This window comes from Engraulis encrasicolus, chromosome 4 (assembly GCF_034702125.1).
Source record: "Engraulis encrasicolus isolate BLACKSEA-1 chromosome 4, IST_EnEncr_1.0, whole genome shotgun sequence".
Lineage (NCBI taxonomy): Eukaryota > Metazoa > Chordata > Actinopteri > Clupeiformes > Engraulidae > Engraulis > Engraulis encrasicolus.
Window position 1 is genome coordinate 24,246,705 of NC_085860.1, and position 14,272 is coordinate 24,260,976.

At 43.6% G+C, this 14,272-nt stretch overlaps 1 protein-coding gene across 1 annotated transcript; it reads left to right on the top strand.

The window, feature by feature from the left end:
- The first annotated feature begins 210 nt into the window (after positions 1–210).
- uba2 (ubiquitin-like modifier activating enzyme 2) lies at positions 211–13,908 on the top strand. Its single transcript, XM_063196931.1, has 17 exons — positions 211–405; positions 3,817–3,900; positions 4,732–4,802; positions 4,923–4,987; positions 5,503–5,603; positions 5,938–6,059; positions 6,353–6,420; positions 6,773–6,894; positions 7,269–7,368; positions 8,493–8,644; positions 8,844–8,937; positions 9,394–9,506; positions 10,530–10,685; positions 10,981–11,077; positions 11,626–11,731; positions 12,135–12,289; positions 12,747–13,908. Exons 1-17 carry the CDS (start codon positions 265–267, stop codon positions 12,971–12,973), a joined length of 1,974 nt encoding a protein of 657 aa, XP_063053001.1. The 5' UTR covers positions 211–264; the 3' UTR covers positions 12,974–13,908.
- The last annotated feature ends 364 nt before the right edge of the window (positions 13,909–14,272 follow it).

Genomic DNA, 14,272 nt, shown 5'->3' on the forward strand with positions numbered 1-14,272 from the left:
AAACCTCTCTGTATATTCTATTGAAAATAAAATGCTGATTTATTAATTTAATGCTCTTATAAGTCAGATGTAGTACTGTAGGCTATTTCAGTTTATTCAAGGTTTGGCTTTTGTGGTAGGTGACATGGGTTGAGAGATCTTATCTGGATGAGAGCAGCGCCCTCTGTCGGAACTCAAGATTCTGTGTTTTTTAACTGCACATTGCGGATCTGTAGAACTAGCTAGTGCTAGCCGCTGCACTGCTGTGTTGTCAACCGCTCAACAATGGTTCAGTTAGTGGGGTCTCTTCGCAAAGAACTCGCCGATTCTGTCTCTAGCTGCCGGGTGCTGGTGGTTGGAGCTGGAGGAATAGGCTGTGAGCTTCTTAAAAATCTGGTGCTCACCGGTTTCAAAAACATAGAAGTGGTAAGTTCAGTGCGGCGCACATCCATAGAGTTCTATCCTTTGTGCCTACGAACTAGCCGCTTGGCTAATGGTGTACAAACGGGCCTGGAAACCATTAGAAGCTGGAGCTCTAGCTTGCTATCTGGCGGGCTAACAATCACTGCTGCACATTACTAACTTACCTGGTTAAGGATACCACATTTGGTGCATGAATAAACTGAACATTTCTCTAATTTGGCGAGGTCTGGACGAATTGATTTGCGTTAAATCGGAATGCGAAAGATTTTAGTCATCCATTTTCATCATTCATTGATTTTGAGTGGCGCTCTAACTTTGCATTGACTAGGAAGATGCGCTAGCCGTCTCTCTCAGCTAATGTTCTTTTAAAAGAGGAGTTGTTACTCTTGAGATCCATGTTGTTCTACATTGCTTTGTATGATTATGTGACCACCACAGACAATACAATCAGTATTCATTGTGTACGTCTGAAAGTGGGACTGCGAATTATCTTGTTACTTTTGGATTGCTAGCAAGATAACGTGCTAACAGTTAGATTTACCCATCAGCTTTCCAGTCGAGCACAAAGCTACTGATAATTGTAAGACATTAATAGGTTGTTGGAGTTCTGTGTCATCAAGATTGTACATAGGTTTGTAGGATCGTTCATCTTGCAAATAGAGGTGGCCGAAATGTGTTCATCCCCTCTAATGGATTAACCTTGGGTCAAACAAGAAAAGTTAGCAGTTCAGCAGCATGTCCTGTCCCCGCCAGTGACGCAAGTTGAGCGGCATTTTCAGTCTGGTTCTATTATGAAGAGATGATGAAGGATGCACTGCAATGTCTAAAAGTGTTTCACGCACGCATTAAGTTTGGGGACTGGGTTTTATTCCACCGCGTGTATTTCTTTGCACAAGATCTTGTTTGTGAACTGTGGAAATTGTATTTGTTATGATGAACAACAATGACGTGCAGCCGTCGCACTGTCAAGGTGTCACTACTAGAGTAGAGTAGAGTAACTTTATTAATCCCCAGGGGGAAATTCAAGTATCCAGTAGCTTACATAAATACACAAATAAACAAATGCCCACATGGACATTTCAAGACACAAATAACACAGGAATAGTCAGGGAGGGGAAAATAAAAATAGTAAAGATAAAGAATGTGGAAAAAGTAATATGTAAAAAATGTAAAAAGGTAATTGTGCAAAAAGACATTCTGTGAGTTGGGATAGACCATATGCAGAAAACATACTCTGTCAGTTAAGGTAGACAGTCTTAACATGACCAGTGTTGACGGATACATCTATGATATAGTATAGTATGTAGAAGTAGGCAGTGTACAGAGTATGATAGGGGTGAAAGTGTCTTACAATGTCACAGTAAAGTACAGGTAAGTGTATAGACACACACACACACACACACACACACACACACACACACACACACACACACACACACACACACACACACACACACACACAAAGAGGTTCCCAGTAACTGGGCCAGCTCCGCCAGATCACAGTCTTTGCTTGTGGTAAGCAGGAAAATAAGTATGTCCAGTGGTAAAGAGTCAAAAGTTCCTTAAAGGTGCAGTGATTGGACAGCCCACACACACACACACACACACACACACACACACACACACACACACACAGATGCCAAGAGGTTTCCCGGTCTGGGCCAGCTCTGGCATCTCAGGCAGTCCAGTCCCCAATGATGATGTCCTTCTTAGTTTCCTTCAGTGTATTGTTAAACAGCTGAATTGCCCATGGGACAAAGGACTTCCTTAGTCTGTCAGTCCTACAGGTGAAAGCCCGGAGTCTGTGACTGAACAGACTCAGTTGGTTAGTGAAGGTGGCGTTAAGGGGGTGATGCTGATTGTCCATAATAGAGTCCAGTCTGCTCAGTGTTCTGCTCTCAGCTGTTGAGGTGAGTGACTCCAGCTCCATGCCCACCACTGACCCCGCCTTCCTCACCAGTCTGTCAAGGCGTCCAGCATCTCTCTTCCTGATGCTTCCACCCCAGCATGTCACAGCATAGAAGAGCACGCTGGCCATGACAGACTGGTAGAACATAAGCAGAAGTCGGCTGCAGACATTGAAGGACCTCAGCCTTCTGAGGAAATGGAGCCTGCTTTGGCCTTTCCTGTAGAGTGCATCTGAGTTTGTGGACCAGTCCAGTTTATTGTCGAGGTGCACTCCCAGGTACTTGTAAGTGCAGACAGTCTCCACCTTCTCTCCCCCAATAGAGACAGGCACCAAGGGTGTGGTGGAGCGCCTGAAATCAATAACCATTTCCTTGGTTTTGGTGGTGTTTAGGTGCAGCTGATTGTTTTGACACCATCCCACGAAGTCGTCGACCAGTCTGATACACCCCACAATTGCAGTGTCATCTGAAAACTTCTGCATGTGGCATGTTGCAGAGTTGTAGCTGAAGTCAGTTGTATACAGAGTGAACAGCACGGGGGAAAGCACCGTTCCTTGTGGCGCTCCTGTGCTGCTCGCCACTGTCTCAGATGTGATGTCACACATCCTTACAAACTGGGGTCGCTCCGTGAGGTAGTCAGTGATCCAGGTCACCAGGCCAGGCTCCACTCCCATCCGCACCAGTTTATCTCTCAGCAGTAGTGGTTGAATGGTGCTGAAAGCGCTGGAGAAATCAAAAAACATGATTCTCACAGCACACCCACCCTTGTCCAAGTGGGAATGTATCCTGTGGAGGAGGTACAGGATAGCATCCTCCACTCCTACGTTCTCTTGGTAGGCAAACTGCAGAGGATCCAGTGTGTGGCGTACCTGGGGCTTGAGGTGGTAGCGCAGCAGCACCCGTTTGAATGTTTTCATTAGATGTGAGGTGAGGGCAACTGGTCTGTAATCATTGAGTTCCTAGTCAGCCAGGAGTGGACAAGGGTGAGAACCAAAAAATGAACATTATGAAAGTTCAGTTCAACATATGGGAGATTGACATAGTAGTGTGTGTGTGTGGGGTGGGGGTTGAATGAACAATAGCAGAAAGAGCATTGGGGATATGTTTGTGCAGAATATTAATCATTTTATTGTATCTTACAGAAATGTCACACCAATGATGTCGCACCACAGGACACATTTCCCCCAAAATTAGGCGAAATTTCACGGACCACTGACCATTTTTTCCAATTCAGGAATTGGAATATGTTTCCTCCTTTAAGTGTGTTACGGCCTTAAACGTCAACCACCCATATGCATGCTTGTAATTGCGTGCCTCGTATACTATTATTATGCACTTTATTTGCTTGCAACGGTTATGTACAAGTTAGCCAATATTTATAACTGCCAGGGCAATTTCTTGAATGGCTATTTATTGGAAATGGTTAGATCTCCACTAGACAACTTGTGTTTGTGCTGCAAGAAGAAAATTTCAGTTTATTAAACTTGTATATTTCCTTTATTTTTAGATCGACTTGGACACCATAGATGTCAGTAACCTGAACAGGCAGTTCCTCTTCCAGAAGAAACATGTGGGGAAATCCAAGTCACAGGTGAGGCTGAAAGAGACTGGTGATATCTGGTGGTGTTGTGGGTGTGCTGGAGGCAAGAGTCAAAGAGTGGATTCCAATAGACTCCGTCCTCCCTTACTCACTTACCTCCTTGTGGCCTCGTGATGTCAACGAAACACCCACAACAACAGAATTGTATTTCAGTATCTCTCAAACGTTAAACTCTAATGTCATTTTGTCATTTGCAAAGGGGACGGTGAATGTGTTAGGCCTCCAAAAGTTATTGTGGCTAAGCTGGCAGGGGGGAAACTATTCTTTTCTCCATGGACGCGGGGCGTCAACGATACACAAGGCCACAAGCACAGACCGAGGTCGGGAGTCCACGTATTGGAATCCATCCAAGGGCACCCTCACAGTCTGCAGCCATCACTACCTGTACAATAGGCATTTTTTCCTCGTTTTTAAACTGAATGTTCCATCAACTACATATTTGGACAAAATTGAGTTAAGATTGAAAATGGTCTTAATAACTAATTTATCTTGTGACAAAGCCAACAATAATAGTAAGGCTTTTAAGGCATTCTTCTCAGTTTCAGTCTTGGCGTAGTTACTGCTCTTAGTCTTAGTGTGTAGGGCAGTATTTTCAGTATTCTGTTCCAAACAAGTTCCAGACTATTATGTTTTCATGTCTGGAACAGCGATCTGCAACCAGATTGTTCCTGGAACACTGCCCCATTCAAAATGAATAAAGAGTTTATATGACTCGTGCTCCAGTTTTAATGTGTGATGTAACTGTGCTCACTGATGTATCATCACTCTGCTGCTTTTGGCCCAAGTGATGAATGGTCTCTCCTGTGCATGCGTTTGATGCAGGTGGCGAAGGAAAGCGTGCTGCAGTTCTGCCCGTCTGCAAACATCACAGCGTACCATGACAGCATCATGAAGTAGGTTTCAGTAGAACTGTTGGCTGTGTTCCATTGTGTAACTTGTTCTCTGTATATTGATCGTTTTGTATTGTTTTTTTGTTTTTTTTAACTTATTTTGACTGCCTGGTGTGTTTGCAGTCCGGACTACAATGTGGAGTTCTTCAGGCAGTTTGCGCTGGTCATGAACGCACTTGACAACAGAGGTACTAGCCTGTAGTAGACGATGGCTGACAACAACATTATACTCTCTCTCTCTCTCTCTCTCTCTCTCTCTCTCTCTCTCTCTCTCTCTCTCTCTCTCTCTCTCTCTCTCTCTCTCTCTCTCTCTCTCTCTCTCTCTCCTTTTTTGTTCTAGCTCTTTTTGTCTCTACTCTTTAGTTTTCTTTAGTTATCTTTTTAACTACCACACACTCATAGGAGATTAGTTGTGTGTTTATGTTCTTCATTGGACACTACCACACACTCACTCATAGGAGATGAGTTGTGTGTTTATGTTCTTCATTGGACACTACCACACACTCACTCATAGGAGATTAGTTGTGTGTTTATGTTCTTCATTGGACACTACCACACACTCACTCATAGGAGATTAGTTGTGTGTTTATGTTCTTCATTGGACACTACCACACACTCACTCATAGGAGATCAGTTGTGTGTCTATGTTCTTCATTGGGCACTTCTGAGATCCTCATCCTCCTCTTCTGTGTTATTTTGCTAGCGGCTCGTAACCACGTCAACAGAATGTGTCTGGCAGCAGACATCCCCTTGATCGAGAGTGGCACAGCTGGGTACCTGGGCCAAGTTACAGTCATAAAGAAGGTAAAGCATGTCCGATGTGTAGACCTTATAATCCACATTTACAAGGGCAGTGCCATTACTATATTTGGGTAGCTTTTACCAGTGCTAAATCATTCAGAATGGCTATGGGCATTGAGTAACCTTACCGGAACTAGCAGACAGGAAATGCTGTGGAAGTACAACAAATATTGAAATGGGTGGAGTTCTAAGTAGGATAGCCAAGTACCAAGCAGGAATAAATGTTTCAAATTTATATAAATAAATACAAATGGCCCTGTGAATTTTATTGTGAATTTGTTTATTGTGAAGTCGTTTAATCTTGCATAGTTTTTAATCCGTCATTTTGTTTTTCCAGGGTCAAACGGAGTGCTATGAGTGCCAGCCTAAGCCCACGCAGAAGACATTCCCTGGGTGTACCATCCGCAACACCCCCTCTGAGCCCATCCACTGTATCGTCTGGGCCAAGTACCTCTTCAAGTAAGTGCAGACAAAGTATTCTGACTACAATGAGGAAGCTTTCAAGTTAATGTACTTCAGTATGAGTACCATCGCGTCTGCTCAGCTTTTGATATGAAAATTTGTTTGTGAGTGTGTACATTTATGTCAGAGCCGTTTATTTTACAAATGACCCTACTACTGTCACGGGATTGTTTTTTTATTTCCTCAATCGCCTAATGATCACCTGATCAACTAATATTTTCTATTGGATGCTTTGATGCACTTACGTGTACTGTATCCCCCCTAACTGTGTGTTGTGTGTTGACTTGCAGCCAGTTGTTTGGAGAAGAGGATGCTGATCAGGAGGTATCCCCTGATACGGCAGATCCTGAGGCCAGATGTGAGTACCTGTCGTGACCACACACACACTTTGGAAGACTGTCATGAAGGCAGACCTGGCAATATGTTTTGCTCCAAAAAATAAGACTAAATTGCTGTTTGCTGGAGTGTGGCAGTGCTTTTTGTTCTTGGTGATCGAAAGCTGAAAACCAAACTTCATCAAGCATGACATAAATCACAAGTGATTGATCTGTAGAATCCACAACCTGCTTTTTCAGTAGTGAAGGACTTGGGGGAAATCCTAAAGCGCCACAGCATCAAACTTCTATTGTTGAGCCAGACTTGTATTCGTGGCCATTACTCTGTGCGATGGTTGTGTCCAGAGGTAGATTGTAAGCTGTGTGTGTCCACAGGGGACTCTGCGGAGGCTGCAGCGAAGGCCAGCTCCTCTGAGCAGGACGGAGACATCAAGCGTGTTAGCACCAGGGAATGGGCCCGCTCTACTGGATACGACCCAGTCAAGATCTTCAACAAGGTCTGTATGTCTGTCAAAAGCAGCTGGCTGTGCATAACATGTACAAGAACCTACCAATGCTGTTTCCATACTTTGTTCTGATTGTGTTCTAAACTATGTTAATTGCATTTTTTTATTTTATTTACACTTACATATATCACACACAAAGTGGACAGCGCTTGCCCACAAGACAAAAGAAAACAACAATTAATTATAGATGATTATTTATGTGTTAATTGCATTTTACATGGTCAGTTTTTTTTTTCACAGTATTCATAATATACTATAGTGGATAATGTAATATATAGGGGTACTGTGTCTGATGAGCCAAACCTCATTAATGTGTCCTCCTGCTTGCCTGTTGATGGTCTGTGTATGTGTGTGTGTGGTTTCAGTTGTTTAAAGATGACATCCGGTACCTTCTGACAATGGACAAGCTGTGGAAGAAGAGGAAAGCCCCACTGCCCTTGGACTGGGAGGAGTTGCTGAAGCAAGGTGGGCAACTAGAAGCCATCATATATAGGGCTGCACAATTAATCGAAAATAATCGAAAATCGTTATATAATCGCGATATCAAAATCGTGGTGTCAATCAGGATTTAATCTTGGCAATAGTGACCTACCTTCAAGAGCGTCCTTGAAGCCAGAACATACTGACAGCCTGGTGTTTCTGGCCAGAAACCTGTTCACCTAAGTTTCATGCTAATGCCTTTTGCATAATTACAATTAATTTTATTTTGCTCATTCCTTATATAATTAATTCTTGGTTATATTTCATTTTGTTATAATTTTTAACAATTCAGCAAAAATCAATAATCGTGATTAATAATCGCGATTATAATTTTGACCGAAATATGATTTTTTTTTTTCATAATCGTGCAGCCCTAATTATATAAGTACATTCTTGCACACTTTTGAGTGTGTTACAATATGCGACCTTGCCTCCTCCACTTGTGCTTGTTTCCTCGTACCAGGAAGTAATATCACTGACAACAGCATTATATCTGGCATTTGCAATTGGGATGGTGAATGTAAAACAGTCCCTCAAAAGTTGTTGTGGCTAGGCTGACAGCTGGGAGACTTTATCGTTTTCTCCACGGAGGAGGGGCCAGGAGGCGGGGCGAGGCCACAAGCACAAGTGGAGGGAGCCAGGTCGCATATTGGAACACACTCAGTGTTACAGTGTTGACATGGGCACACGATGCCATTACTGTACATTTGGAGCATGTGTTTGTCTAGAGAGAGTGTAATCTGGGGCTTTCTTCCAACCCTTCTCCACATGTTTTGCTGCATTGCTTATCTTCTTCCGCTTACAGGTCTTCCAGTCTTGTTTCATGTCTGTTTGTGTAATGTACAGATGGCTTGATGGGTCCGATGCCAATTCCTTTGTATATATAAACTTGATTACTGGCTCAAGGCCCACAGTGGAAACATTACAGTACATGCATCATTTATACAACAGTACATTACACATTCATACATGTAATAAAAAGGAAAGCTAATGAAGACACTCGTACATGTATGTCTTGTACATGTGAGGGCATTGGCAATGAAAAGGTGTGTTTCTGGCACTGTGTTTTGAGAAGAGGCTAATTATGTATGCTTGTCTGTTGCGTCCAGTGAACCCGGCCGAGGCCGTGAACCTGAGCGGGCTGAAGGACCAGCAGGTGCTGGGTGTCCATGGCTACGCCCAGATGTTCAGCAGCAGCGTGGACACCCTCAGAGGAGACCTCCAGCAGAAAGGAGATGGATCTGAACTGGTGTGGGACAAGGTAACGTACTGTACCGGAGTACACCTCGGGGAATGGGGACCGGTTTGATGTCTGTATTGGGATTGGGGGGGGAAATATCCAATATCCTCAATGTCTGTGAAGATTTTCATTCATTCAGGACATGCCCCTGACACACACACACACACACGCACGCACACACACACACGTAGTGAGGTGTTCTTCTCTTTTGCCTTTCCAGGACGACGCTCCAGCCATGGACTTTGTGACTGCAGCAGCCAACCTGCGCATGCACGTCTTCAGCATGAACATGAAGAGCCGCTTTGACGTGAAATGTGAGTGACGCTGTCCACATGTTGGCACGTGTTCTTGATTAATACTTTAGTATCAGGGCTCAAAATGAACGTTTTTCATCACTACCCAAAATGGCTAGTAGACGCTTATCTTACTAGCTAAACACACACTCAGTAATGGGTCAAAGTGGCTAGTAAATTGGTCTTTTCACCAGCATTTTGCCGGTTGGCTGGTGTTAATTTAGAGCCCTGCTTACTATTACTACTGCCAGTAAGAACCTTTTTTGTGATTTGACATAAAATCTAGCAGCATTGTGAATGAACAAGAGTACAATACCAGTGATCTCTGAAGTGGGGAGCATTAGATTTAACAAATGGGACATTAATGACTCAAGCAGGTGAAAATGCTGTATTATGTCCACTTTGCACAATGTTTGGAGTATGAGCTCCTGCCTCTATTTTCTGTGTTGACGTTCGGCCCTCTGTCGCCCACTGCAGCCATGGCGGGTAACATCATCCCGGCCATCGCCACCACCAATGCCATCATCGCCGGCCTCCTCGTGCTCGAGGCCCTCAAGATCCTCAACGGAGAGATGGACAAGTGCCGCACGGTACACACACACACACACACTCACACTCACGCACACACACACACACACTAACCAACCAACCAAACAAACCCAGTGTGTAGTTACATGCAAAAAGTTAAATAGGCCTATTGTCTAAGTCAGGGGTTTCAAATGTACGGCCCGCGGGCCGCATCCGGCCCGCCAGAGGGTTCCATCCGGCCCGGATGTAAAAAAATATATATATATTATTTTATTTTTTTTTAGTGTTTTTTTTTTTTTTTTTTTTCAATGAAATAACCGAAATGCGCAATTACGCTCCTCACAATTACGCTCCAAAATCGAGACATGCATGACATTAACCCAATGGTCCCTCTGTTATACTGTATATAGTAAAGTGCACATCACACTTCTATTATAAATGGTGAATTTGTACTGTAACAGACATTTGATAAAGCTCATATATTATAGAGATAAAATGTTAATACTTCTTATTCGTATTGTATTGGTATTGGTTGTAATTAAATAATAAATATAATTGGATTTGTATTGGTTCCTATTAAGCTGAAACTGGAAACGGGATGTTAGAATGCGTGAAAATGCAGGAAATTACATGTAAGAAATACAAACATTTCTGGGGGGAAACCCCCAGACCCATGCCAAAATTAACAGTCACATATTTAATTCATTGATGGTTGGCAATGAATGAATGAAGTCAAGGACATTTTGCATAGGATTATCAGTATTGCATTGCTTTCTACATATTCAACACACTTAAAACGTGATAGTACTGAACACTAATCCTCTACTTTACTTTTTTTTTTGCGATGATGTTGCTAATGCGGCCCGCTTGAGGTCCACATGGGTTGTATGCAGCCCCCGGACCAAAAAGAGTTTGACACCCCTGGTCTAAGTTAATCACATAAAGAACTTCTACATTCACATAACATTTTTTGTGTTTGTTTGTTTGAAGATAAATGATCTTCAGTTATTACCCAAATGCAAATCTATACTCAATGTTTGTCTTTCTTTCTGTCTGTATGTGTGTGTGTTTTGTGTTGGTTTTAGATTTTCCTGAACAAGCAGCCCAACCCGCGTAAGAAACTGCTGGTCCCCTGTGCCCTGGACCCTCCCAACTCCAACTGCTACGTGTGTGCCAGCCGGCCCGAGGTGACCGTGAGGCTCAACACCCAGAAGACCACCGTCCTCACCCTGCAGGACCGGGTAAACACCAAGCCTACACGCTCAATACAACTCTTTACCAATGTGAGACCACCAACTCAAGGTTTTGGTGAGGGGGGTCAACTTTATTTAGACAGGACAGTGAAGAGTGGGACAGGAAATATGTTGGGAGGGGGAGACGGAGGAGGATCGGGAAATGACACGGGTTTGGAAACAAACCCGGGTCGCCCGAATAGCAGTCCAGTGTCCAGCCGACTAGCTGAGCCAGTAGACCATTATGTTTGATATGGTTCCTGCAGTGGTTTTACTGAGGAGTAAAATGTGTGTGTGTGTGCAGATTCTGAAGGAGCGGTTTGGAATGGTGGCACCAGATGTCCAGATCGAGGACGGCAAAGGCACCATCCTCATCTCCTCAGAGGAGGGAGAGACCGAGGGTGAGTTTACATCTGTTACCAGCAGAGGGAGCCAAACATGAACTAAACAGTACATTATGTGACATTAGTTTGCAATGCATTACATTACATTGTATTACACGTCGCTTATATTGTAATCCAAAGCTACTTTTCAGGTGCTTTTGCATTTTAGGTACACAGTCTGTTGACTGTAAGGGTGTAGACTTTTAGCTTCAGCATTTAAAAGGCAGGCTATTGGCTACAGTCCTACGAGCAATGTTATGCTCTTGGGGGAACCATCACCATTTGTTCTCAAAGTCCATTGTAGACTTGGAGACATGAATACTGCATAGTACGAAAAAAAAAAAAAAAAAACCATTTAACAGGGTTCGTACGGTCATGAAAAATCTGGAAAAGTTATGGAATTTAAAATTTTAAATTTCCAGGCCTGGAAAAGTTATGGAAAACGTTTTTTTTTGGTCCTGGAAATTCAGTAAAAGGTTTTGGAAAAGTAATGGAAAAAAACTAGTGAAAGTGTATGAACCCTGTTTAAACATTGTTCTCCCATGTGTGTGTGTTTCATTCTGTAGCAAACAATAAGAAGTTCTTGTCTGACTTTGGGATCCGAAACGGCAGCCGTCTCCAGTCTGATGACTTCCTCCAGGACTACACTCTTCAGGTCAACATCCTCCACAGGTGCGTGGGCCCTGAATGCCCCAGTGATTTTCTTCTTCTTTTTGGGGGGGGTCTTTTATGACATTTGTGACAGGACAGTAGAGAGAGACAGGAAATGATTGGGGAGGGAGAGAGACAGGGAAGGATTGGAAAATGACCCGGGCCGGAATCGAACCCGGGTCGCCATCGTAGCATCCTAGTGCCCTACCGTTAGAGCCACGGCAGGGCCTGCCCCAGTGATTCCTGCGCATGTGTGGAGGATAAACTATTTGACAGGACTATTTGGGCTAATGTTAGGACCCCGTAAATGGTGAAAAAAGTCAGAATTTCCCCATTGTGTCAAAAACATTGTGGTGCTTTTACTGTAGTCTCTTATCTTAAGTATTTCATTGTACTTTGGTGTGCGTGTGTGTCTGTGTCCTAGTGAGGAGCTGGAGAAGGATGTGGAGTTTGAGGTGGTGGGGGAGGTTCCAGAGAAAGGCCCCGGCCCCTCCTCAGCATCAGCACCGGCAGCAGAGGATGGCAAGAGCATCACCAACGGCAACAAAGACTCCGCCCAGCCCTCTACCTCATCTAAAGGTCAGCATTATATCACTGAGTGCTTTGTGTTGTCTGGCTCCTACTTAAATATTGTTAGTACTCGGTTTAAAACAAGTTCGGGAATAATCTGTTTACATCTGTGGAAGAGTGTTGTGCTACCGCAATATGGCAAAATCCGGGATTTCTAACGCGTGTACATGACTCTTGTGCAAACCGAATACCACTGTTAAATACTCAGTGCATTCAACTACTTTTTGTGCAGACATAGCATCAACTCAAGGCATAGCATCAAATCATGTTTGGTTAAGTGCTATTTTTTAAATGCTTCCAGTTTGGTTATTCACAAGATCCCTTTAGAAAGGAATTGGGTTTCAGTGCGAATTTGCGTCCAGATGTTTTTCATGAATACGACGTGTTCAGCTGGACTGACTTGACTGACTTGCCATTGCTGTGCACATTCTGACCACACGTTCCTCTCCCTCTGCATTCCTAATAGCTGTGGAGGAGGATGATGACATTCTCCTCCTGGACTCTGAAGATGAAGAGCCATCCTCCAGCTCCGCCATGGACACCTCCGCCACCTCCTCGTCGTCACAGAAACGCAAGCATGCCGACGCAGAGACGGGAGAATCGGGCGAGAGCTCCTCCAAGCGCAAGCGTCTGGAGCAGCCGTCCTCCACCAATCAGGATGAAGACGACGATGACATCATTGCCCTGGATTGACCTGCATCCTGCAGTTTCTTAAGACAGACAAGACACTCTTTTTCTCTCCAGTGTCCAATTCCATCCTGCCTCCCCTGCCCCAAACTGTATATAAACCTGTACAAAAACCAGCGCCCCCACACCCTCTCCTCCTCCTCCTCCTCTTTCCCCTGTCTGTCAGATCCAGGACCCCGTTTCTCGAAAGTATCGTTGCTAACCAGTTAGCAACTTACTTGGTTCCCAATGGGAATTTGCAATGCAACCAAGTAAGTTGCTAACTTGGTTAGCAATGACGTTGTCGAGAAACGCACCCCAGTTCTATGATGGACTAAACATTTCGTTTTTCAGACTTGAGCTTTTATCCCAAAACTGCAGCCGTTTTCTGGTGCAGGTCTGGTCCTGATCTTGCCCAGCTAAGGCAGCATTTAGGGGATGCATTATGAGGGTTAATAACTAAAGTCATTTAGTTTTTGTTTTCTATTGTGGACCCAGTTGTTTCTATTTGTTTTTGTAGCTTCATTTGGCGTCTGGTACTTCGTGGTGGGGAGTTGTGCTTTAAAAAAAAACAGCGTATTGGAGAGGCTTATGTTATCGTGCTTTATTATATTATCAATGTCAAAAAAAGAAGTCCAATCTTTGCATATTTAATTTTTTTGTAATACAACCTTTGAAGAAGCAAAAAGCCCAACAAGCCTTGAAGTTGTGTCCGTTGTTTTTTGGCCGCAATTTTTTACGGTCCTAAGTGTACTACTACTTTTCACGGTTAGCGGTGTGCAGGGAGAGACAGGCTGGGGTGGTGTTGTTGAACTTCTATTTCTACAGTCTGTTCGCTAGACTCAGTTATGGGTCTAAGCACTTCATATGTGACCAGTGGCAAGCCATGCGTACATGTTGTACATGCATACTTGCACATTCTCATACACACTCTAGTCCTAATAAAAGCGTAACGGTGCAGACGAGGTGTTTTGTATTCAGTCTTATCTGAGGTGGCGTTATTTGAGCACTATCAGCGTTTTGTTATCAGTAGATACACAGCAGACAGATCCAACACATGGAAAGGGTGGGTGGGGCATGGGTGAGCCATTTAGAGTCTTTACATTTACAGGTGGTTGTTTTTAAAACCGTTAACTTTTAGCAGTTTGGAAACTTGGTAGTTCTATTTGTTTACATTTGTTAATGAAATGTACATTTGTCTTCATTGGGGAACGAAGGGTTTTAAAATATGGCATGACCTTACTGATTGAAACAAGCATTCCATGTTATTAATTTCTTAGTCTGAAATCCTGATACTTTCCTAAACCAGTCATCTGTGCGTTTAAA